The sequence below is a fragment of the Panthera leo genome, chromosome A2 (assembly GCF_018350215.1).
Source record: "Panthera leo isolate Ple1 chromosome A2, P.leo_Ple1_pat1.1, whole genome shotgun sequence".
NCBI lineage: Eukaryota > Metazoa > Chordata > Mammalia > Carnivora > Felidae > Panthera > Panthera leo.
This window is the reverse complement of record NC_056680.1, coordinates 41,815,128-41,842,529: the sequence shown is the minus strand read 5'-3', so window position 1 is coordinate 41,842,529 and position 27,402 is coordinate 41,815,128. Positions and strand designations below refer to the sequence as shown.

Below are 27,402 nucleotides of genomic sequence, written 5' to 3'. Positions count from 1 at the left end.
TTTTTTCACACAAATTTTTAATTTCTCTTTTAAGAGAAACCAAATAAGGGGTAGATGCCATTTTATGCCCAATGACTTGTGCTAGAATTTTATTTTTAATATATTATAAAAACAAATCTTTACTATTTCATGTAAATATTACATATTTAGAACGTTGGGAATTTTTCTTCTTCACCTAAATCAGTTGCCTTTTTCTCACCTCCTCCTTCTCTCCTTGTTAAAACTTAAAGATCACACTGTTCTCAGTAAAACCCTGAATTGAGAGTAACTTGTTCTGTGAGTGTTCCACAAGACAAGCAAACATTTATAATAAATTTTAACTTGATAAATGAATGATGTCTTGCAATACAAGTAGTACGTGATGTGGAATGTCACATGATCACAACTGAGGCAACAGTTCTTGAAATTCACTTTGATATACAAGTGGATTACAAGCATGTTTCTGGAATGAATGAATTATGCACGCAAACTAAGGTTTAATGTATCTAAGTCTTATAAAGGTATTTGGACAAAAGCAATAAAATTCGGACTTAAAATAATAACAAATAAGTTTGAGAGAAGTGTGTGAGATACTCTGCGATCAAAAGAGTATCTTTTAACTTTCTCAGAAAAATATGGAATCTAATATTTACAGAATACTTCCCACATTTCATTTATCTTTAAGTCCCTTGGGTCCATGTTTTTTTTCAAAAATTACCCTCTATTTTGAAAAATGAACACAGAATTCTCAGTCTCAGAAAAGATGCATATCATCTTTGTTCCTTGTTGGTTAAGGCAACTGATGGGCTAGTTTCGCTTGACAACTCATTGATGAGTAGTGGCTGTGTAGAGCCACTGGTTGGAGCAGGGGACTATAGAAGGAGGCTGATTCCTGATGTCTCTCTTCCTTATAGGAGCAGGCTACATGAGTGTGTATTTATTGTTTCTCACTTAGACCCTGCGAACAAAGCAGACCGTTTCTTATGCGTCTTAGTTCCATACTGTAAATCCCATGAGTAGACTGTTCATACTTTGCAAACAATATAAAAAGGTTTCATAAAGATAAAATTTGGTGTTACTATTTCTCCCCATTCCCACTCCTATCCATGTATTTAGTAGTTTACTATGGTGTTTCAAAGATAAGTTTAAAAAAAAAAACAGATATATAGATATACAGATTTTTCTATAAATAGGAAAAAAGCAAATATGAAAATTATTAAATAAGAAACGGCAGATTATTAAAAATCAATATTTAATCAACCTATTATGTTACCGACAGATAAGGCTGAGTTTACTATTTATGAATTCTTTCAATATGGACAAAAAGAGGCTCATAACTGAGTCAAATTCATGATTTATCATAGATCACAAGAATCCATAACTGGTTTCAGCCTTCATATTCCCAATAACATGAGCACTTGTAAAATATCAGACAAACTTTGGCCATGATGGTCACTTAAATTATACAGGTATGAGAACGTAGGTAGTTCACATCCTAAAACTGAGTTTCAGTTGGAAATTATACAAAACCAGAGAAAAACAGGTCTCTAAGATAAAATTGTTACTTCCACTGTCTCTCATCCTGAAAGAACTGAGAATAAAATCCAAACACCTGACCATGGCTTCAAGGTCTTACATGAGCCAGTCTTGCCCACTGCCCTGATCTTAGCACCCATCACTCTTCCCTTTTCGTCTATGCTCCACAAACTTCAAAGTTATTTCCTGCATCTTGACTCAGTGCAGCCTGTTCCAGCTTCAAGATCTGTGTACTTCTTACTTCTGCTGCCTGGATGGCTCTTCTCTCAAATTTCCATGAGACTAGTGTATCTTGTCATCTAAGTCTCAGCTCAAATCACACACCCTCTGAGATCTGACCTGACTCCCCTGGTCTCCAATCATTTTCAATCTCATTATCTTGTTAACTTTAACCACTGTCTAAACATCTTATTTTTCCAGTTGCTTGTGATTATTGTTTGACTTCCTCCCTGAAAAAGTAAGTTCCGGGTAGGCATGACTTTTGTCAATGTTGTTTATTCCTGTATCACCAGAGGTAGGCCTAGTGCTTAGCCCAGGAGGTTGGAACATACTTATTAAAGGACAGAGTTAGTAAATAAAAGAAAGAAAAAATGAAGAGGAACGCTTTTCCCATCTTATTTTATGACAAAATTTTCATCTCTTAAGAGAAAGTAATGCATTAGACAATCTTCTCAAGACAAAAGGAACACTGAGCTGTACCGGTTTGGCTCCTTAATAATTTTGTGATGAATTTTCTTCTCTTGTTTGGCATCTCAGCTCTATATCATTGATAGCTTTTGCTGGAAGGCAAGTGTTAGACAAGCTTCTCTCTTGAGTTGGTTTGAACTAACTTTCACAAGATTCCCTTTGCAATGAGTGAACAGGAGTATGCATGACTATTCAAATGTGGATTTGTATAGTAATTGACAGGTTCTTTTACTACAATAATAGTAAGTTAAGATTGCTATAACAAGAGATGACATTAATTCAGAAAGGGGAGTTTTCTTTAAAGTAAGTTTTCCTTAATCTGTCAGCACTGAAAGGGTGCCTAGAAATGTGTATACAATAGCATTTTATATCAACTACACTATGTGTTAACATGAAAGAAGTGACTGAAGGGGCCGCCAAATAAACCTTAGCCTAATAAACTATCCATCTGCGTATTTCAAGTATACTACAGCTTTGGATTTATGGATAATAGACTTAGTGTGATTTTCATGATTTTAGGCCTTGGACATATCTGGAAATCCATAATTACCATGAAGCAATCTGATGTTTAGTAAGTACTGTTTTTCATGTTTATTTATTATTTATTTTGAGAGAGACAGAGAGCAGCAGGGAAGGGGAAGAGAGAGAGGGAGAGAGAGAATCCCAAGCAGGCTCCACAGTGTCCGTGCGGAGCCCAACATGGGGCTGAAACTCAAGAATCATTGAGTTCATGATCGGCACTGAAACCAGGAGTCGGATGCTTAACCGACTGAGCCACCCAGCCACCCCTTTGGTTAAGTACTTTTTAAATGTTAGGATTATTCATACTTATAAAAAGATTCTCTGCCCCAAAAGTATATTAGGCAGGATTAGGTTGGATTTAAGAGAACAAAACCCCAAGATAACCAAGATATAAGTACACTAGAAATTTATTTCTCTGAAGTAAAATAAGCCTGCAACAAGCTGGTTTAGGGCTGTTCAATGAGGCACAGTGTCAAGGAGCCCAGGTCCTTTTGCGCTGCTTTTCTACTATCTTTCGTGTGTGGCTTCCATATTATATTCTGTGATGACCGGTCCAGTGCCAGCCCCAGGACCCCAAACTATCTGAGAGAGAAAAGAAAGGATCAATGGAAGACACACCTTCTCCTATTTAAGGAGTTTTCATCAGCATCTCATTAGACAGAGATAAATCACATGGAAGCATGGGAAGTTTAGGATATAGCATTCATATTCTCGATGGCCACATGCCTAGCTAAAATATACAGATCCTAATTCTAAGGACAAAAGAGAGAATATATGTTTGGGAGGAAAGAACTCTCAACTACAAAGTCAAAACAGAGAAAAGCACAGAAAAGTTCACAGTTAAAAATCTATTATTTTAATGATAGTATTGGATAATAAAGTGTAGTGGTTAAGTAATTACAGGTTTGGAGTTATGCTGCGTAAATTTAAAGTTTGGGTCCATCTTTTATTTGCAGTGTGAACTTGGGTAAGTATTTAAGCTTGCTAAGCCTCAGTTTCTCACCCATAAATAGAGGATAATAACAGCATATATCTTACAGAGGGCTATTGAGATGATCAAATAAAGTGATGGGCACAGAGCTTGCTCACTTTTAGCACTCAAGAAATATTGATGATGAAGACGATGATGGTGATAGTGATGTTAATGACATAACAGTAAAAATTATGGCATTAGTAATATAAGAACTACCAAAAATTATGATTACTATGATTAGTATCAGACAATGCTTGGAAGGCCCACAGAATAGGGAATCCTGAAGACAGACCAGGGTGGATAGGTTGGATTTACAGAGACTTCCCAGCTGGGCATGCTAATGCATCATAACCAAGTACATCATCAACCTCCACATTGTTCAAACCCTTTATAAGTTTACTGCAAATGCAATTAAAGCAGCTGGTAATTGGAAGTTTACTGACCTGAGATATAACCCATATCTAATCTTTAGTTATTAATATGTGCAGTTATCCTATTATATACCATTATCTGAGTTGCTTCTCAGGAAAATACAAATTATTATGTGTATTTGCTACATTTCAGCTAAGTGAAATACTTAGATAGCACCTTTGGATGAAACACAATAGCTTTCTTTTACTCTGATAATAGTCATCTCAATGTTCCCCAAAAAAGAAAAACACAACAGAGAAATCTTAAATATCCTCTTGATGGTAACCCACTGAGCAAAAGTATGGTCATCACATCTATTTTTCATCCAGCATTATGAATACACACACACATACACTTTTCTTCAAAATATGAGGATATTTGGGTATACCTTCAATTGCTATAGTTAATTTATTCTTGCCTGAAACACTAAAACGTTCACCTGAGCGTGAATGCCTCATTTTTCACCAGTGGAAATCACATGAAAAGTTCTACCCCCATTAGAAAGCCTAATTTAAAATTAATATGTATGCATTTTCTTTCATCTTTTAAATATGCAAAAATAAGCTGTTTCTCAGTGATGAAGAACTAAACAGTGGTTTGAAATGCTACTTATTTGAATTTCGTAAGTCAATCTTTCCCTACATCTTTTTTTCTTCCTTTAGCTGTCACTCAGAGAATTAAAGGCAAACATTGGAGAACTAAGCAATGTTCTCTACAAGGTGTGAGTCTCAGAGAGCTAATTCTTTCACCACTTTTAATCATATAATTTACTCAACTTAAGTGATTTAACTATTATCATTTTTTTAATCCCTTACTATATGCCAGGCACATTCTCTGTTTCATTTAATCCTCATCAGAACCAGATGAGGGAGACATTACAATTGTACCCATTTCAGAACCCAGATAACTGAGACGCAGAGAGCAAGCACCTTGGTCAATGTTGTACAGGTGATAAATGGTGGAGACAGGATTAGAACTCTAGTCCTCGTCCACCTAGCAACACTTAATCCCTGCATTATTTTGCCTCTTACGCACACAGGTCCCCTTTCAAGCTACTGGGTAAAGGAAATATGTTTGCCTTTATTTGAAAATTATAACACTTTACTTCCACAAAGAAAATTTGTTTTGTATTGCATCTGTGGCTTTTCTCAGCTCTACAAGTAACTAGCTGAAATCATTATATATAGTCTTGCTATAGAAAACATGATGGTGAATCCACATTTATACTATACAATCCACTTATATTCATAGAAATGAAACAGTAACATGTTTGATTCTGCCACAAAAGACTCTACCTCAACGTCTACACACCTGTCTGGAGACACAGTGAACTCTTTTTAAAGCAGGAGAAGAAAAAAAAAAAAGCAAAACCCTGTGCGTGAGAAAGTACCGGCTGCTATCTGTGGTTATAAAGTTAGCTGGATCTTTACAAGATAAATGCCCTATCTGATAAAAAGCTAGGAGAGCTACACAAGCACCTAGCAGAGCACATGCAGAGCCTCTTAATAATTCCTTGTTGTTTTAACAAAAACACATCAACACAGCCCATTTTGACAGCCACATAACGCTACCACCAACATGTTGTGATAAAAAATAAACCTGACTGAATGTAAATGGGAAAACCCATTTAAAATATGTTACAGGAATAAACACATACTGGTCTAATCAAGACAGTAAGTAGACTTTCAGTTGGCTCAAATTCTTTATGGAAAGATGACATGAACATAAATTAAAGGAACAGATTTTTTTTTCATCAGAGGAAAGAAAAGAACTGCATACACACGCACACACACACACACACACACACACACAAGCACACTATTTAGGTAAAGAACACACTAACTTTATCATCCGACTTCCAATCCCAAATGATTCTTCCATCTTTTCCAGGTAAACTGCAAAGAGATTTTTTGTAAAGGGAAGGGATGATGGGTAGTTTCCAAAGGATGGAGTACTGTAGACTGAATAGAGCCACCTTGTATATGCCTCATTAATGCCAAACTCTCCTCATAATAAAGAGGAGGCGGGCTTCCTCAAAGGGCAATGAATCTGGAAAGGACTTTAAAGCTTGCTTTCATGAAAATCTTCTCCAAATAGGCACCCAAAGCAGTTTCTGAAATATAACCTGGTTGTGTCATTCCCGTTCCCTTAGACTCTTCCAATGGCTTCACAATGCTTCTAGGGTGAAAGAGTGCTTACAGGGATCGAGGTACCCCTGCTTCCACCGACCTAGAGGTTCCATCTCGTACTTCCTTCACCCATGCTCCAAGCTCATCAATCTTTCAGTTGCTAAAAAATCCATGTACTTTCAACCATTTTCCAAGTCTCACTGTGGCTACCTCCCCAGTACCTATGACAGCACCTGTGATTTCATCAGCATCAAGAAATAGCATTGAACACATGACTGACTGAATACTACCTCCTTTGCTTGTTTGTTGTCTCCCCTACCATCCTTCACTCCGGGAAGCCTTTTCTTAGCTTGACATCAAATGGTACCGGGTCCCTCTCTTCATAGCACTGGTCAAAGCTGTAATTCTACATTTATTTCTGTGATAGTTTAATTAGAACCCATGCTTCTACTAATCTTTTATCTCTGTGAAAATAGAAGCCGAGTCTTTGTGGTTGGTTTGTTTGGTTTTGGTTTTCCTCCCTATTGTTGCCCCAGTGAATAACATAGTAGCTCACACATTGGGCAGCCCATAAATGCTTATATAGATGAGTGAGTGAGTGAGTGAGTGAGTGAGTTAATGAATGAATAAATGGATGACAAAACAAAGATTCAAGGAAGGGTTAAGTCCAACATTTTTATAAAGCAACTCAGGTATCACCTTCTCTTTGACAAAGTAGATGGGCAAAGTCTAACCCACCAGCTAGTGACAAAGAACCCTGGAAATATGGTACTTAAAATGTTCTGTGAAATATAAATATTTTCAAATATTTCTCTACACACAGTTTTAAGTAAAGTATATGTTTGCTACATATTACTGGTTGTATTTTCTGATACTTCAACTTTGGGCTAAGGAAAACAATGCATCCATTTTCATGGGAAGTGTTATAGCCTGTGGGTCAAAGGGAATCAGTTTAAAACATAGAGGGATTCCACAAAAACACACAAAAAAATGTTCCACTTAATTTCATTCTGAAAATATACACATGAACAGTGAAATGATGACTAATTTCCAACCACTGTTTTAAAAATAGAATCTTTTTGCAAACATACTGGTAAGAGCTTGCAGTAGTAGTAGTGAGATTAATTCCCTTATAAATTAATGAAGTCAATGAATCAGAGACTCTAGAATTGTAAATGAATTTCAAAAAATTTCTACATGAGATAAAATCTCACATGAATTAGATGAGAACATCTTTGTTTTCCTTCTTTATTTTGCACACTTCTGTATTTATCTCTGTAAAAGAAATACAAATATTTGAAAAGGGCATCCTTTCCTTTATTGTCTCTTTGGCAGGCAAATCCCAGAGTTACTTGTAACAACAATATAGATGTTACAAGATATAATTAAAAAAAAAGATTGTTTGCCATATGTTGTCAAATGAATTGTTTATATTTGTTTTGTAGGGTTTCTATGAGAGTTATTAATTAAAATTAGAGTGAGCTCATTATAAGAGTTTATATTTCAGAGCAATGTTTTCATTTGAAGTGGAAATCTGACCTTTACAGAGTTCTTAATAACTCAACTCAAACAAAATCATGTTGATACCTCATGTTATCAAGAATGGATGTTTGCTGAAACTCTCAAATATGTCAGTGATATCGTTTATCATGAGGTATGACATATTTCCTATGTTTACAAGACTGTGGGGTTCATAACCATTTGGGGGAAAGCAGAAAATAATTCAGGATCCTACAATTTTTAAAATAAAGGAGTATCAGGAGTATACTATTGATCCCCTCCATTTGTCATTTATTCTTTATTCAGTTTAAACTTTTATTCCCACCTTCTGTTTCCACAGACTTTTGAAAATTCAATTCATTTCAACTTTCAGCTCCTAAGTTTTTTGTCAAATTTTCTATGAAAATACACTGCCTTGAGTTTTTTTTTTTTTCCAAGAGGTAACAGAAAGGATGTTTAAAAGAAAAAAATTCTGAACTTTTAATAGTCTTTCAACTGGTGAGCTTTTATTTTGATTCCCTTATTTTATTTATTTATTTATTTTTGGTAGTGGTGATATTCATTTGGCTGTTCAGAGAAAGGATACTATGGGTGTATATCTACAGAGCTTCCCTCCTAATCTAATTTTTAAAATGGAAAGTAGGTCAAAAGTCACCATACTGCAACCGCCTCAAATAACTTCTACATGTAATATAGGGATGCACATTAATCTGGTATGATTTTTGCACTCGAGGCTTTAGTGTTTTGTCTGGAATAAATGTTAAGCAGTAAGGGCAGCCTCTGATAATCAGTAATTTCTGTGTTGTCTTGCGGGGTCAGGAAATGGATTATCCTTGTTGTACAAGCATTCAGTTTAATTAAGCAATCAATTATTCATCAAGTCTCTATTTAGGCTCAGCACTGTGCTAGGTGCTTTGGGGAAAAAAAGAAGTGTAAAATAGTGCATGAGCTTCAGTCGCTAACTAATGACTAAGGCACACACATTAACTAAGGGGAAAAAAGACAGCACACAGAGGCACAAGTAAAAGTGAGGGTTATAGTAATTTTGAAAGGCTCCAGAGAGCAGTTTGCATATGAGGTGGGTAGGCAGACGTGAACCGGAAATAATTCTGATGGAAATGTATTTCAATGAAGGTGAACAATATGAGAGTTATTACAAACCCAGATCCACAATCATACAATAAGAATACAATGGATTTATGCTTATAGTTAAAACAATATGAGAAAAACATCAAAACTTGTTAGATAAATTAATAGTCTACTACCTCTTTGCATATGCAAATGAAAGTCATCAACTTTGAAGTATTTATTTTTATTTTTTACTTAATTAAAACTTTTTTTTCGGGGCGCCTGGGTGGCTCAGTCGGTTAAGTGTCCGACTTCAGCTCAGGTCACGATCTCGCAGTCCCTGAGTTCGAGCCCCACGTCGGGCTCTGGGCTGATGGCTCAGAGCCTGGAGCCTGCTTCTGATTCTGTGTCTCCCTCTCTCTCTGCCCCTCCCCCGTTCATGCTGTGTCTCTCTCTGTCTCAAAAATAAATAAACGTTTAAAAAAAATTTTTTTAAGAAACTTTTTTTTCATGTTTATTCATTTTTTGAGAGTGAGAGTGCAGGCAGGGGAGGGGTAGAGGGAGGGGAACAGAGGATCCGAAGTGGGCTCTGCACTGACAGCAGACGGCCAGATGCGGGGCTTGAACTCACAAATCTTGAGATCAGGACGTGAGCCAAAGTCAGATGCTTAACTGACTGAGTCACCCAGGCAGCCCTATTATTATTATTATTTTTTTTTTTATTTTAGAGAGAGAGCACGTGTGAGCAGGGGAGGCACGTGTGGACAGGGGAGAGAAAAAGAATCTTTTTTGTTTTTTTAATTTTTTTAACATTTATTCATCTTTGAGAGACAGAGAGAGACAAAGCATGAGTGGGGAAGGGGAAGAGAGAGGAGACACAGAATCCAAAGCAGGCTCCAGGCTCTGAGCCTTGGGCACAGAGCCCAATGTGGGGCTCAAACTCACCAACTGCGAGATCATGACCTGAGCCGAAGTCAGACGCTCAACTGACTGAGCCACCCAGGCACCCCTGAGAGAGAAAGAATCTTAAGCAGGCTCTGCTCAGCCTCACTTGGGGTCTGATCCCAGCACTGTAAGATCATGACCGGAGCCAAAATCAAGAATCAGATGCTCAACCAATGAGCCACCCAAGCTCCCTTAAGTATTTTAAAACTCTTCATGTCCACTGAAAGAATTCTTTTCTTCTTTATAATTTTAGTATCATTTTTAAAGATTAGATTCATCTAAAACCTATTGTTGCCAAATCTTTCAACATGTATACATATATAGTTTTAAAAAAATACACACTGCTATTTCCTGGACGTGCTTTGTCTCTGTTCATAACTCTACTTAAAATATATAAAATATTATTAATGCTTTAGCCAAAAATAGTTACACAGAATGCTACCTTGTGGAATAATCCTGAATCAAAGTCTAGGCCATATCCATTTTGTGAAGAGCTAAAGTTCTCCTAACCTCTCCAATTCTTGCCATGATGTTACTCATTTGTCATTATTTATTTAAAAATAAACATTTAGGGGCACCTGGGTGGCTCAGTCGGTGAAGCATCCAACTCCGAGTTTAGGCACAGGTCATATGTCATGGTTCATGAGTTCCAGCCCCACGTGGAGCCTGACTGGGATTCTCTCTCTTTCTCTCTCTGCCCCTCCCAACTCATGCATGCACAATCTCTCCTTCTCTCAAAATAAATAAATAAACTTAAAAAGATTAAATAAAAGTAAACATTTAATTGTTTGTAGATGTGAACTTTTAAAACCCACTTATTTTGGAATAATGGTATACTTACAGAAATGTTGCAGAGATAGTATAGGGAGCTTCCATATACCCTTCAGCCCACATATCCCAACGTTCAGATCTCATGTTATTACCATGGTACACTTATCACAAATAAGAAATTAAGATTGGTGCAATTCGATTAACTAAACGACAGACTTCATTTGGATTTCCCGAGTTACTCCACTAATGTCTTTTTTTTTTTTTTTTTTTTTTTTTTTTTCTGTTCCAGGACCCAGCCCAGGCTACCACTCTGCGTTCAGTCACTATATCCCTTTGGTCTCCTCCAATCTGTTAATGTTCTTCAGTCTTTTCCTGTTTTTCATGAATTTGACACTTTAAAAGAATACTAGTTACATATTTTATACGCTATCTCTTAACTGAGTTTGTAGAATACTTTCTTATAAATTAAGCTGAGGTTATATAATTTGGCAAAGATCACCATGTGTCCTTTAATGGCGTTATATCAGAGGATACATAATATAAGTATATTTTATTACTGGCAGTGCTAAGCTTAATCACTTGGTTCAAGCTATTTCTGCCAAACTTTTCAACCATAAAGTTATTATTTTCCCCTTTCTATATTCCCCTCTTTAGAAGCGATTTTTAAGTTTAGAAGCGAAGTTTTAAGTTTAAGGGTAGTCACCAGGGGCCCTCGCTTGCAATTATTCCTGTTGTGATCTAATGGTAATTTTCTATTTCCCTCATTCTGTCTACATTTACTAATTATAATTCTTCTATAAGAAAGTGTTGTCTTTTCTACCCCTTTTACTTACTTATTCAATCAATTGCTTACTTATATCCATGTGGGCTTGTAAATGTTCATTTTATTCTTTAGGCTATAATTCAATACTATAATTATTTAATTGGTTATGCAAATCGCTCCAGCTTTGGTTATGGGAGAGTTTTCAAGTTGGCTCCTATGCCCATTTGACATGCTCCCATGCTTCTTCTCCTCCTCCTCTTTCTTTTTCAGCACTTCCTTTTCTGGCATCACAAAACACATCAAGTGCACTTTGTATTTTTCCTGAGCAGACCCTGAAATCAACAATTGCTGCAAGGAATCCTGGTTCCTTCTATTGGTGGATAATTTTGAGAGCCCAAGATCTGGTCCCTGGGTGTATTCATTGCTCCTGTGGTGTCACTGTTGGGGAAATAAATGAAGACTACCCAAATGAGAACAAGCAAAGGCTATGTATTCACAGTTTGCAATAGCAATGGAGTCAGCCCCCTCACTTGCATTTGATAGAGACTCAAAAGCAGGCAGAGGAGAAGGAAAGCTTTTTAGTGGAAGGAAAAATATGCCCTGATTAGAGGCCGGTGACACAGGGAAGTTGGGTAAAATACCTACAAATAGGGCATCCTGTGTAATTGGTTAAGGATATCTAGCTTTTTCTGGTTGGTCCTAAGTTAGAAGCATGTACAGAAATTAGGGAAGCTGCTGGTTATTAATCAATTTCTAGCAATTTTAAGCCAGTTGTTACAAGGGTTATTGTTTGGCTTTCTGCACCAGTTGTTAGGGATAGCAGTCTGACTTCCTACTAGTCTGACTTATAGGAGAAGGCTGACTTCCTAGGGTGGTTATTGTAGATAATGAGTTGGTTTCCTGGGCTGGTTGCCACAGATTATGAGTCAGAGTTCTATTTTCATATGTGTGGTCTGGCCATTGTTCATCTGCATATGCAGTCTCTCACGGTTTCTGAGCTAAGACGAAGTTAGGAAATCTACATACATACTTACTGATGCATGTACATACACATATCTCTATTCATTTCTGTATCTATCTTTCTGTAGATAAAATAAATATCAATTCACATTCATGCTTTCAACTTTAATTGAGCACCAACCAGTTGATTTTAGGACCCCCTCTTTGTTATTTGTAACTATTTTCTCTATCAGTGAGAGACATGGCTCTCATCTATGTCGTATTTACTTGTTTGATAGACCCTAGTATACAAGTAAAGTTGTTTTGTTTTGTTTTCCCCCACAATTCCTGAACCCTATCCTTGGGAGAAACAAATTTACCAACCACAGCACTTTACATACAATTAATTTCATTTTATATTTACCATTAAGGTATCTAGTCAAAACACTGCTTCCAAAAGTTACTTAGTCATCTTCTTTCTTCCCTACCTCCTTCAGTATAATTCTGTTATAGATTTCTAATATCATTAGATTGATTTTTCACAGTCTACATTCCATCTGGGTTCATCAGATATCTGGCTGATTTTTTTTAAGATTAGTATACAGTAAAATGAACTATTTACGGTTTATGATTCTACAGATTTGACACTGTTGTATCGCCTCCAAATTCTGTCATACTGCCCCTTTGTAGCCAACATCCACCTACACTTGAAGTTTTAAAAAACTGAATCTTTTGGGTCCCGGCACCAAGATGGTGACATTGAAGGCTCCCAAGCCTATCTCCTCCTGTAAATGCACAGAAGGTATAGCTACCCATGGAGGAATCCCCTCTGAAGGAGATCCTGAAACTACCTGAATGACCACCACACTGTCACCAAGCAAATGAGAAAATACATTGAAGCAGGGAGGAAAGACTAGGATATGTTTTCACCATGAACTCCACACCTGACACGGCTCTATACCATAGAGAGGAAATCCCCAATTTGAAGCTTCTCCCTTAGGAGGGAAGCATTTGGACCCTATACCTAGTGCCTCAAACTTTAAGACTGCCACTGGAGGGGTGGGTTCCCAAAATGCCTAGCTCTGAAAGCCAACAGGTCTGTGTCTATAAGACCCACAAGACTTGCAAAGCAATTCTCAAATGGCACACAGCACTCACAGTGGCTGCATAGCACAGAGGGAGCAAAGAAATCCAAAATCTGTCTCCCAGCTGTCCCTGAGCGAGTTTTATGTGCATATGTTAAAAGCTGCTGCCTAGTTGTAGTGATGAGTACCGGGTGTTGTATGGAAGTGTGGAATCACTAAATTGTACACCTGAAACTCACATTATACTGTATGTTAACGAGAATTTAAATAAAAATTTAAAAAGAAAAAAGCTGCTGCCACAGGGCCACACTAATCTAGAAGGCACTAGACTAGGCTGTGATCCTTTTAGAAATAAGGGAAAATAGAGGACTAATCTCCTGCCTTCTCCTTTTAACCTTCGCCACCCACCAGTATCTCCCTGGAAGGAGCTTGGACACATTGTGCCTCAGCTTTCCCAGCTGCTGCCCAGGAGATGGCCCCCAGATTACCTGGCTAGGATAGCTAAATGGGCTTCCGCTTAGGAATCCCATAGGACTACAGCAAATAAAGAAGCAATTCTTAACTTGCTGTCCCCAGAAGGCTTAGCACAGAGGGAGCGGACAAAATCACCGATTTCCTAGTCTTTTCCTTAGAGAGGTTTATCAGTGTACTTTAAAAGCCACTGTCTGAAGGACCTAACTTCCCCATAAGGGAACCCTCATAAGACCATAAGCAGATTTTTCAGCAGAAATCTTGCAGGCCAGAAGGAATGGAATGACATAAAAGTGTTAAAAGAAAAACAAAACACAACAGAACTTCCAAACAAGAAAACTCTACCCAGCAAAGCTGTCCTTCAGAAGTAAAGGAGAGAGAAAGAGTTCTCCAGACAAAAGACAAACAACAAAAAAAACTAAATGAATTCATCAACACTAGACAAAACTTACAATAAATGTTAAAGGGAGTTCTTCATATTGAAACAAAAGCAAGCTAATTGGAAACGTGAAAACATATGAACGTATAAAACTTGCTGGTAAAGGTAACCATATAGTTAAATCCAGAATATGTTACTGTTATAATCGTGGTAGATAAATCACTTATAACTCTACTATAAAGGTCAAAAAGAAGTATTAAAAATAACTATAATAATTTGTTAATGGATACACAATGTAAACAGATGCAAATGATGACATCAAAAATAGAAAATACGGGTTTGAAAGAGCTTTGGTATGCATTGAAGTTGGAGTTATTATTAGCTCAAAATAGAAGGTTATAAATATGTTTTACTTAAGACTCATGGTAACCATAACCAATAACCCTATCGTACATACACAAAAGACAAAGAGAAAGGAATTAATACATAATACTACATAAAATGAATCACAAAGGAGAGAGCAAGAGAGGAAGAATATGGGATTTATAAAACAACCATCAATCAAGTAATGAAATATCAACAGTAAGTCCAAACCTACCAATAAATACTTTTGGTATAATGAACTAAATTCTCCAATCAAAAGACAAGCAATTCCTGAGTAAAACAAACAAAAAAACAGGACCCAACTATATATTGCCGACAAGAGGCTCCCCTCAGCTTTAAGGACACACATAGACTGAAAATGAAAAGATGAAAAAAGATGTACGTGCAAATGGAAACCAAAACAAAGTGGGAGTAACTGCACATAGATCACACACTTTAAAGCAAAGACTGAAGGCTATTACGTAACAGTGAAGAGGTCAATCCAACATGAAGATGTAACATTTGTAAGTATTTATGCAGCTGACTTAGCAACACTGAAATATATAAGCCAAATATGAAAAAGATCTAAAGGGACAGGTTGATAGCAATACAATGAATGCAATACGAGCAAGGACTTCAATACCTGACTTCCAACATTATATAGATAATCCAGACAGAGAATCCATAAGGAAACACTGGATTAAACTATATATTAGACCAGATGGTCCTAACAGATAGATACTGAACATTCCATCAACAGCAGCTCAGAATGCACATTCTTCTCTACTGCACATGAACACTCTCTGGGACAAATATTATGTTAGGACACAAAACAAGTATTAATAAATTTAAGAAGACTGAAAATATATTTAAGCATTTTTTTCCAACCACAATGGTATGAAACTAGAAACTAATTACAAGAAAATTTACAAATATGTGGAGATTAAACAACATGTTACTGAACAACTGATGGGTCGAAGAAGAACTCAAAAGAGAAACCAAAAACTATCTTCAAACAAATGAAAATGGAAACGTTAACCTACTAGTACCTATGAGAATCAGCAAAAACAGTTCTTTAAAAAAATTTTTTAATGTTTATTTATTTTTCAGAGAGAGAGAGAGAGAGAGACAGACAGACAGTGTGAGTGGAGGAAGGGCAGAGAGAGAGAGAGAGACAGACAGACAGACAGAATCTGAAGCAGGCTCCAGGCTCTGAGCTGTCAGCACAGAGTTTGACATGGGAGTCGAACCTCCAAAATGTGAGATCATGATTTGAGCTGAAGTCAGATGTTTAACAGACTGAGCCACCCAGGTGCCCCGACAAAAGCAGTTCTAAGAGGGAAGTCCATATTAATAAAAGCCTACATCAGAGAAAAAAAAGTAAGGGGCATCTGGGTGGCTCAGTCAGTTAAGCACTGACTCTTGATCTTGGTTCAGTTCATGATCTCACGGTTCTTGAGTTCAAGCTCCGTGTGGTCTCTGCACTCATACCACAGAGACTGCTTGTGATTCTCTCTCTCCCTCTCTCTCTCTCTGCCTCTCCCCTGCTCCTGCTCTCTCTCTCTCTCTTGCTTTCAAAATAAATAAACATTAAGATAAATAAATAGATAAAATTGCATTAAAAACAAAAGATATCAAATAAACTAACTTATTAAGCCTTAATGAACTAGAAAAAAACAAACTAAGCTCAAAGTTAGCACAAGGAAAGAAATAACAAAGATAGCATTGAAACAAATGAAACAGAAACTAAAAAGACAAGAGAAAAGAATAGTTTAATTAAGTTCTGTTTTTTAAAATATAAAATCAAACTTTAGTTAAGAAGAAAACAGGAGGGAGGACAAAAATAAATAGCATCAGAAACAGGAGAGAAATATTACAAATACCACAGAAATATAAAGAATCATAAGAGACTATTATTAACAATTATATATGAACAAATCAGACAACCTAGAAGAAATGGATAAATTCCAAGAAATATATGACTTGCCAAGACTGGATCATGAAGAACTACAAAAAGTGAAGTGACCAGTAATGAATCAGATTGAATGAGTAATCCAAACTCTCCCAATGAAGAAAACTCCAGGACCAAATGCCATCAATGGTGATCTCTACCCAACATTTATAATGTCAGCACTTCTCAAACTCTTTTAAATAACTGAAGAGGAAGGAATACTTCCAAACTCATTTTCTGAGGAATCATTAACCCAATACCAAAGCAAGACAAGAACACCACAAGAAAAGAAATTGATAGGTCAACATCCTTGATGGCCATAGGTGCAAAACTCCTCAACAAAATATTGGCAAACTGAATTCAACAATACATGTAAAAGATCATACACCATGATCAAGTAGGATTTATTCTAGGATGTAAGGATGGTTCAACATCCACAAATCAACCAAAGTGATACACCACATTAACAAAATAAAGGATAAAAATCATATGATCATTTCAGTAAATGCAAACAAAGCATTCAACAAAATTCAGCACTCCTTAATGAAAAAAACTCTCAAGAAACTGGGTATAAAGGGAATTTATTCAACATAATAAAGGTCATACATGATAAACCCACCACTAACATAATAGTTGATAATAAAAAGCTGAAAGTTTTTCCTCTAAGATCAGGAACAAGACAATAGTGTCCACTCTCCTGACTTTTATTTAACACAATATTGGAAGTGGCTAGGGCAATTAGGTAAGAAAGAAAAACCAAAACAAATAAAAGGCAGCCAAATAGGAAAGGAAGAAATAAAACTCTCTATTTACACGTGGCATGATACTGTATACAGAATACCCTAAAGAATCCACCAGAAACTGTTAGAATTAATAATTTCAATAAAGTTGCAGGAAACAAAATCAACACAAAAAAATCAATTGCATTTCTACACACTGATAATGAACTATCAGAAAGAGAAATCAAGAAAACAATCCCATGTACAAGAGCACCAAAATTAATGAAATATTTAGGAATCCTTAACCAAAGAAGTTAAAGATCTGCACAATGAAAACCATAAAAGACTGATGAAAGAAATTAAGAAGACACAAATAACTGGAAAGGTATGCCGTGTTCACAAACTGGAAGAATTAATACTGCTAAAATGTCCATTTTACCCAGAGTAATCTAAAGAATCAGTGCAGGCCCTATCAAAATTCTAATGGTATTTTTCACAGAAATAGAAAAAAAATCTAAAAATTGTATAGAAACCCAGAATACAGCAAAAAGCCAAAGAAATCTTGAAAAAAAAAACAAAGCTAGAGGCAACACATTTCCTGACTTTAAATTATATTACAATGCTTTAGTAATCAAACCAATATGGTATTGACATAAAGACAGACACAGAAATGCATAAGACAACGGAAATTCCAGAAATAAATGAAAACGTGGTCAATTATTTTTTTAACAAGGAATCTAAGAATATAAAGTGAGGAAAGGATAGTCTGTTGGGCAAAAATAAACTCAAAATGGATGAAAGATCTAAATGTGAGACCTGAAACCATAAAAGTCCTAGAAGAGAGAAGAGGCAGTAATTTCTCTGACATCAGCCATAGTAACATTTTTCTAGATATGTCTCCTGAGGCAAGGGAAACAAAAACAAAAATAAACTATTGGGACTACATGAAAATAAAAACAAGCTTTTGTACAATGAAGGAAACAATCAACAAAACTAAAAGGCAACTTATGGAATGGGAGAATATATTTGCAAATCACATATCCAATAAAGGGTTAGTATCCAAAATGTATAAAGAACTTATACAACTCAACACCCCAAAAATAAATAATCTAATTAAAAATGGGCAGAAGACATGAACAAACATTTCTCCAAAGAAAACCTACAGATGGCCAACAGACACATGAAAAGATGGTTAGCCTCACTTATTATCAGAGAAATGCAAATCAAAACCACAATGAGATATCACCTCATACCTGTTGAAATGGCTAAAATCAAAAATACAAAAAACAACAGGTGTCAGTGAGGATGTGGAGAAAAAGGAACCTTCTTGCACTCTTGGTGGGAATGCAAACTGGTGCAACCACTGTGGAAAATAATATGGAGGTTTCTCAAGAAGTTAAAAATAGAACTACCCTAAGGTCCAGTAATCACACTAATGGGTATGTGCTCCCAAATACAAAAAATACAAAAACATTAATTCAATGTTTATAGCAACATTATTTACAATGGCCAAATTATGGAAACAGCCCAAGTGTCCATTGACTGATGAATGGATAAATAAGTTGTGGTGTGTGTATACACACATACACACACACACACACACACACACACACACGCACGCACATATAATGAAATATTATTCAGCCATAAAAAATGAAATTTTATCATTTGCCACAAAATAGATGGACCTAGAGAATATAATGCTAAGCGAAATAAGTTAGAGAGAGAAAAATACCATATTATTTTACTCATGTGTAATTTAAGACACAAAACACATGAGCAAAGGAAAAAAATGAAAGAGAGGGAGACAAACCAAGAAACAGACTCTTAACTATATAGAACAAACTGATGGGTACCAGAAGGGAGGTAGGTGGACAGATGCTTGAAATAGGTGATAGGGATTAAGAACTGAACTTGTCCTGATAAGCACCAGGTCATGAATGGAATTGTTGAATCACTATATTGTACATCTGCAACCAATATAACACTGTTTATTAACTATACTATAATTAAAATTTAAAATTTTGTTCATTAATACAATAAATTTTAACAGAATAAATGGTATTGTGAAACTGGACTGCCACATGCAAATGAATGAAACTGGATTCCTACATACACCAGACACAAAAATAAACTCAAAATGGATTAAAGAGTTGAACACAAGACCTGAAAATGTGCAAGTCCTAGAAGAAAATACAGGGGGTAAGCTCTGTGACGCTGGTCTTGGCAATGATTTCTTTCGGATTTGACACGGAAAGCAATGCCAACAAAAGCAACAGAAAACAAGTGGAACCACATCAAACTGAAAGGCTTCTGGCCAGCCAAGGAAACCATCAACAAAATGAAAAGGCAACCTCCAAATGAGAGAAAATATTTGCAAACCACATATCCAATAAAGGATTAATATCCAAAATATACAAGGAACTCATTCAACTTAATAGGAAAAAAAATCCCAATTTTTAAAATGGGCAAAAATCCTAAACAAACATTTTTTTTCCCAAAGAAAACATACCAATAGCTAACAGATACATAAAAATGTGCTCAACATTACTAATCACCAGGGAAATGAAAATCAAAACCATAATGAGATATCACCTTACACCTGTTAGAATGACTGTATCAAAAAGGTAAGAGATAAATGCTGGAAAGGATGCAGAAGGATGTGGGGGAAAAAAGGTACCTCTGTGCACCACTGGTCGGAATTTACCCTGGAATACTCACAATGGAAAACAGTATGAAAGTTCCTCACAAAATTAAAAACAGAGCTACTATATGATCTATCAGTTCTACTCACAGGTATATACCCAAAGGAAATGAAAGCAGTATCTGGTAGAAGCAGCTGTATTCCCATATTCAATGCAACATTATTCACAATAGTCAAGGTATGGAAACTACCTAAGTCTCCACTTACAGATGAATTGATAAAAATATATATATACATATGATATAATACTATTGAGCCTTAAAAAAGAAAGAAATCCTGTCATTTGCAACAACATGGATCAGCCTGGAAGGCATTATGTTAAGTGAGATAAGCCAGACCAAGAAATACCACATATCAGTCAAACTCCTAGAAACAGAACCGAAAAGCAGTTGCCAGGGACTGGGTGGTGGGGGAAACAGGGAAAGTTTGGTAAAACGGTACAAGCCTTCAGCGATAAGATGAATAAGGTCTGAGGATTTAATATGTAACATTGTGAATATAGTGATAACAGTGTATTGTATAATTGAAATTTGCTGAAAGAACTTAAATGTTCTCATCACTCCCTCCCCCTAAAAAAATTAAAAAAAAAATAAATCAAAATTAAATTAAAAAAAAGGTAAATAGGCCAGATGATAGATGTGTTAATATACTGGATGAGGGGAATCCTTTCACAATGTATAATTAAATCAAAACTTTGTACAACTTAAATAGCTTAAATTTTGTAAATTATGTATCAATAAACTTGAAAAAATAAAATAAAAGTGAAATATTTTGCTGTAATAATTATGAGTTAACACTACAAAAGATTGGAGATGTCAGTAGACTTGCCTCTTTGTTCTTATTTTCCTGTGCTTTTTGAGCACCAAGCTCATTACTATTAGAGAAGAAAGATCGTTTCTTCTTTTTATAATTCTTATGTATGATTTTCTCCTTGGTGAGCCCTTTGGTAATGTCCCTGTAAATTTTTACTGGAGGAGTTAGAGTGGAATTTTCTTGTGAATAAAGATGCAGTTACAGGATCTGCACTAGAATTTTTGGATTTCCTCATCCCTGTTTACATATATATAACATATTTACTGTTTTTCAGGCCCATTTACCTTGGTTTGACTAGTAGAAATTTCTATTACCTATTTTTCTTCAAATATTGATTTAAGTCTTATAAATACAGTTTACTCAGAAACTAAAATATTAATTTGATTTCACCAGGATATACTTCATTATTTCCTCTCAAGTTTATTATGTTTCTCAATTTTGTCTATAAATGAAAGTTTAGATCATCTCAGATTGGCTATTTTACTACCAATTTTAGTTTTGCTTTAACACAGAAAGAGATCTCAGAGGTTTTTTGGGGGTTTGTTAATTATTTTATTTTTTTGAGCACACTTGACACACTATGTTATCTTACTGTCAGGTGCAAGGATCTCAAAGTTTTTAAACAGGCTTTTATCATCCAGACCTCTAAGATTTTAGGACCAGAATACAAAGTAGAAGTCCAACTATGTCTAAGGGAAAAATAAAACTTTGAGGAAAAGAACTGAATTTTAATTTTTTAAAAATCTGTAATTAACTCTCAATTTTAATGATCTATTTGTTTCTTCTCCTTTCATTATTAGTTGAAAATCAACTGTATTAATGGATCAAAACCTGTATACAAATTCAGTTGCATTTTTAAAAACCTAATAAAGCCCATTAGGGGTAATAAAGATTTTTAACTCTAGCCAGGGTAGAGGCAGGCATTTTTTAAAAAGTTTTATTTCTCGGGCTCCTGGGTGGCTCAGTTGGTTGAGTGCCAGACTAAAGCTCAGGTCATGATCTCACAGTTCGTGGGTGCGCGACCCACATCAGGTTCTGTGCTGAAAGCTTAGAGCCTCTGGAGCCTGCTTCACATTCTGTGTCTCCCTCTCTCTCTCTGACTCCCCCCGCCACTTGCACTCTGTCTCTGTCTCTCTCTCTCTCTCTCTCTCTCTCTTTCTCAAAAATAAACATTTAAAAAAGAGTAAAAAATAAATAAAACATAAAAGTTTTATTTCTTAAAATAATACTTAGCACATAGTACGTATTTAACAACCTTATATTTGATTAAGGTGAAATAATGAAAAGGATTTATAATCTTTGTTATTCTAGCTAAATTATGTACATATTAAATAGGAATATTCATGAATACATTTAAAATTGAATACCCACAAATTATTCTTCAAATTATTATTAATATTTACCACGCTACCATGAACAAATATATTAAATGTTCATCTTATAATTCAATTGGAATATCAAGAAAAAGACTATTTTAGAAAATCAAACTAGTGAGGTCACAAAAATATTTTTTCTTTTTTTTTTTTTTTTTTTTTTTCTCATTAAACTTTTGTTTTAATGGGTCTCAAAATTCTGTGACAGATTTTTGGTCAAAGTCGTTTCCATTAAAAAGTACTGATTTTAAAAACTAATAACTTAAAACTGCCACACACAAAAAAAACAAATGGTCCACAAAACATTCTCCTTTCCTTCTGAAGGTTTTACGATGCATTGTTATCATTAACCAGTCTTTTACTATTAAACTTAAATGGCCAATTGACACAAACAGTTCTGAGACCGTTCTTCCACCACTGATTAAGACTGGGGTGGCAGGTATTGGGGATAATATTCATTTAGCCTTCTGAGCTTTCTGGGCAGACTTGGTGACCTTGCCAGCTCCAGCTGCCTTCTTGTCCACTGCTTTGATGACACCCACAGCAACCGTCTGTCTCATGTCACGAACAGCAAAACGGCCCAGAGGAGGATAGTCAGAGAAGCTCTCAACACACATGGGCTTGCCGGGAACCATATCAACGATGGCAGCATCACCAGATTTTAAGAACTTGGGACCATCTTCCAGCTTTTTTCCAGAACGACGGTCAATCTTCTCCTTCAGCTCAGCAAACTTGCAGGCGATGTGAGCGGTGTGACAGTCCAGCACAGGTGCATATCCGGCACTGATTTGGCCTGGATGGTTCAGGATAATCACCTGAGCTGTGAAGCCAGCTGCTTCCATTGGTGGGTCATTTTTGCTATCACCAGCCACATTGCCACGACGAACATCTTTGACAGATACGTTCTTGACATTGAAGCCCACGTTGTCCCCAGGTAGAGCCTCACTCAAAGATTCATGGTGCATTTCAACAGACTTTACTTCAGTTGTAACATTGACTGGAGCAAAAGTGACCACCATGCCTGGCTTAAGAACACCGGTCTCCACTCGACCCACAGGGACAGTACCAATACCACCAATTTTGTAGACATCCTGGAGGGGCAGACGCAAGGGCTTGTCAGTTGGACGAGTAGGTGGCAGAATGCAATCCAGAGCTTCAAGCAGTGTGGTTCCACTGGCATTGCCATCTTTACGGGTGACTTTCCATCCCTTGAACCAAGGCATATTAGCACTTGGCTCCAGCATGTTGTCACCATTCCAACCAGAAATTGGCACAAATGCTACGGTGTCGGGGTTGTAGCCAATTTTCTTAATGTAGGTGCTGACTTCCTTAACGATTTCCTCGTATCTCTTCTGGCTGTAGGGTGGCTCAGTGGAATCCATTTTGTTAACACCGACAATAAGTTGTTTTACACCCAGTGTGTAAGCCAGAAGGTCATGCTCACGGGTCTGCCCATTCTTGGAGATACCTGCTTCAAATTCGCCAACACCAGCAGCAACGATCAGGACAGCACAGTCAGCCTGAGATGTGCCCGTAATCATATTTTTGATAAAGTCTCTGTGTCCTGGGGCATCAATGATGGTCACATAGTACTTGCTGGTCTCGAATTTCCACAGGGAGATATCAATGGTGATACCACGTTCACGTTCGGCTTTCAGTTTATCCAAGACCCAGGCATACTTGAAGGAGCCCTTTCCCATCTCAGCAGCCTCCTTCTCAAATTTTTCGATAGTTCTTTTGTCGATCCCACCACATTTGTAGATCAGATGACCAGTAGTGGTAGACTTGCCCGAATCTACGTGTCCAATGACGACGATGTTGATATGAGTCTTTTCCTTTCCCATTTTGGCTTAGGTTTAGCGGTGGTTTTCACGACACCTGTGTTCTGGCGGCAAACCCGTTGCGAAAAAGCCAAAAATATTTTTTCTATTTGCACATTATCCACTTAACATGTTAATATGGAAATGAAAAATTGGTTTACATTATGAATTTATTATTTTGTTTTAGTAAAATAGGGAAGTTTAATCTATTTACATAAACTAATTAAAACTGCTTAAACACATTTGTTGTGAAATTAACATTCTTTACTAACGTACTTATATGAAGACGGTACTCCTGTTATATGTTCCTTCTTTTCCTCTCATTCACCCCTAACCACCATTCAAATAATAGCAAATCTCATGTGTTTCAATGACAGGTAGCATTTTATCCCCCTAATTCTTGAAGACAGACGTTAACTATTTTTGATTTTCTAAATGACAAAGTTGCTTGAGAAAAACTGAAATCCTTATTTAAGAAGAGATAGGTTCAAATCTTTATTCCAACTTTTTCTAGCTATGTCCTCTTGACTGAGTTATACACCATCTCAGAACTTTCATTTGACTTCTCTTTATAAATAAGGATCCTAATATTTACCTTGCAGGCCTGCTGGGAGAGTATAATCAACACAATCATCATTACTCTGGCGTTAGAAAGGTTTGGCTCTGGTCTTCATTTTCAAAATCCTGTGACAGCTACAAACATCAGGAACAGTAACTGATTAATAAAAGATACTTTAAATGTTATAAATCTGCCAGATAAGCTAAATGTTTTTAATAATGATGGTACACAACTTAAATTTAAAATCATGAGTAAGTGGGGTACAACTGGATAGCTTTCAATACTAGTCCAAAATAGCAGACTGCTTCTCTGAAAGTTTACTGAAATGTGGCAAATCAAGGTGGATAGTAACAGTTTTTTTTTTTTTAAGAGCATGAAACAATTAGTGATATCCTGGTTCTGAGAATATATTTCCATGTATTAAAATATAAATGTTACTTATTAATATGGTGGGTAATTATCAATAAGAATACCACTGAAGTAATACTGAGAGATAAGGGACCATTTTATCATAAAGGAGGGAGCTTGATATCATGGGAAATATATAGGTTTTGAAATCAGAAGGAAGTATATTCAAGTCCAAATCTCCACTAACAGGAAAGAGCTTCAGTTCTGACTTTTAGTTTCCTCATCACTGACAAAGGGTTAATGAAATTTCTCTGTCAGAGTTGTTGTGATGATAAGAAATAATACTTAATGAAGATCCTAGGATGCAGTTTGGTACCTAACAGGCCCTCAATCCGTGATTATGGTTCCTATAATGAGAATGTGTTCTCTTTTTATAAGCATCCCCATCAAAAATTTAAGCAGAGATTTTGACAAGTATCTATCATGCATTCATTAGATTCATTCATTCATTCATTCATTACAATATTCAAGGCAGTATCAAGGCAGTGGGGACAATGAAGTGAAGGAAATCAACAGAAGTAACTACAATGCAAAGCAAAGAGATGAGTTACTGAAGAAGAGATAGTTGCCAGAATGTGAGCAAAGGGAACTAATGTTTTAGCAAAGACCACAGAGGAGCTAGAATTTAAGATTGGTCATGGAAGTCGAACACCATTCCTAAAATTTGGGAAGTTGTAGAAAGAATTTATACTACAAAACCAAGAGTAAGTTCCACATATAACCTAAATATAGTTCTGAGCCTCATGTGACCCATTCTTCAAGCAAACAGACTCCAATAACAATTAAGAAAGTAATTCCAATCTTAAAATTGGATCTCTCAGAGAACATCAAAGGGTACACAATTTAAAACCTACTTCTGCCATTCTTTTCATTCTGTGTTGTTTTTTTCCCCCTTCTGCTTCTTCCGAAGCATCTCTTCATGTTTCTTCTTCTCTATATGGCATCAAAATACACTTGATCCCAAGAGATCTTTCCTTTTCCATTTTTTTTTTTGCCGTATTCCTCTTTATTCTTATCTCTTGTAAGAGTTACTCTTGACACAATTCAAATTCCCTATTCTGATTTTCTTTCCACTGATTACCATCATGTGCATAAAAAGGAGCAAGAACTAGGGCAGGGGTTCATTTCCAAGGATTTAGGGAGAGGACTGTATTTCAACATAATTGGTTTCTCTTACAATTTTTTTGCATTTTGTTTCACACATTCACAGACATCATTTTGAGAAATAATCCATAGGTTTCTCTAGGTTGCCAAACAAGCTCATGGCACAATACAAGTTTAGGAACCCTTGAAACTAGGGAAAAGGAAGAGCAATTGAAAATGGCAGCAAATATTTACTCATTCAAATTTTTGTCCATATTTCACTTGAAGGCACCTGCACTTCTGTGGAAAGCAGTAAGCAGTCAACGTGGCCAAAACTTATCATGAGGACAGGAAGCGAAGGGAGATGAGACACAGATTTCTATGCGAACAGAAATGACACACAAAACAGCCACTATCCTGTGCATAAATAGCAGCAGTCTCTTTATAAAAACATAAAGGACTCATTCTCTGTATTTTTCTTTCTATGCTGTTAGATTATCCTGCCACTTCTCTCATTAGTTTTCCCAAAATTATCCATAGCCCAAATCTAGCAAAGAAATAGTCAAACTTACTAAAACTTCTGATTTCAAAGGAGATTAGTTGCTACCTCAAATTAAACGGAAATCAGCTGTCACAGTTCAAATATTTCACAGCAGCTACCCAGCCGTCTAATTCCCGTCCTGTCTCCCCTTATACCCTCCACACCTCTTCTAATACCTTAACTAGATATCTTCAAGGGAGTAGATTTCTGAAAGACATTCCTGTCAGCTTTTAGTGTTGCTGAAAAAAATCAACCCACCTGCCACCAGCCATGTGACAATTTATATAGTGTTGCCAGGCCCATAATGGTTCAGAGTATCTGTGAATATATTATTTTTGACAGGTTCCTCTCCCAATTAAGGACCACACAGAACTCTCCATTCACAGTCAAAATTCCCAGAAGTGTTATCCCTTGGGCAGCTAAGCAGTTTTACAGGTAGAAAAAAAAATAAAGCCTGTGGGTTTTCAGGGGGACGTGGGAAGGGGCATGAATCAGCCAGCAGCTCATTCTTTTACATTAGTGGGCAAGTCTTCAGGGGCAGCGCTGACTGCCAATTTGTAGGATGTTAAGTCACCTTCTGCCATCAGCTCTGTGGCAACGACAAAACTATCCCATAATACCCAAACTTTTGCTTTTGTGGAAGCAGCAGAACCCCAATTATTCTCACAAATACGAGACTCAGAACAGACGAAACCACGTTTTCAGGATAGAAAACGGATTTTTCTCTTGAGGATAGATTGAATATGGTGGCACCTTTTAAGTAATGACCACGTAAAAGATGAAGTGATTGTATAAAAATACAGGGATGTCATAAATAAATTTAAATCAGTTCTTGTGGTTTACAGTCAGTGGTCAATGAAAAGTGGTTTTCTTTTGCAATTTAACACTCCAGGGCACCTGGATGGTTCAG

The 27,402-nt window shown here is 36.3% G+C and overlaps 1 protein-coding gene across 1 annotated transcript; it reads right to left on the bottom strand.

Moving 5' to 3' along the window:
- Positions 1 to 22,405: 22,405 nt before the first annotated feature.
- LOC122214585 (elongation factor 1-alpha 1-like) lies at positions 22,406 to 23,991 on the bottom strand. The gene has a single exon (XM_042929993.1). The coding sequence runs from the start codon at positions 23,923 to 23,925 to the stop codon at positions 22,537 to 22,539; it is 1,389 nt and encodes a 462-aa protein (XP_042785927.1). The 5' UTR covers positions 23,926 to 23,991; the 3' UTR covers positions 22,406 to 22,536.
- Positions 23,992 to 27,402: the final 3,411 nt, after the last annotated feature.

What these genes read in the sequence shown, in the direction of transcription:
- LOC122214585 (XM_042929993.1), bottom strand. Translation starts at nt 23,925, where the DNA reads ATGGGAAAGGAAAAGACTCATATCAACATCGTCGTCATTGGACACGTA.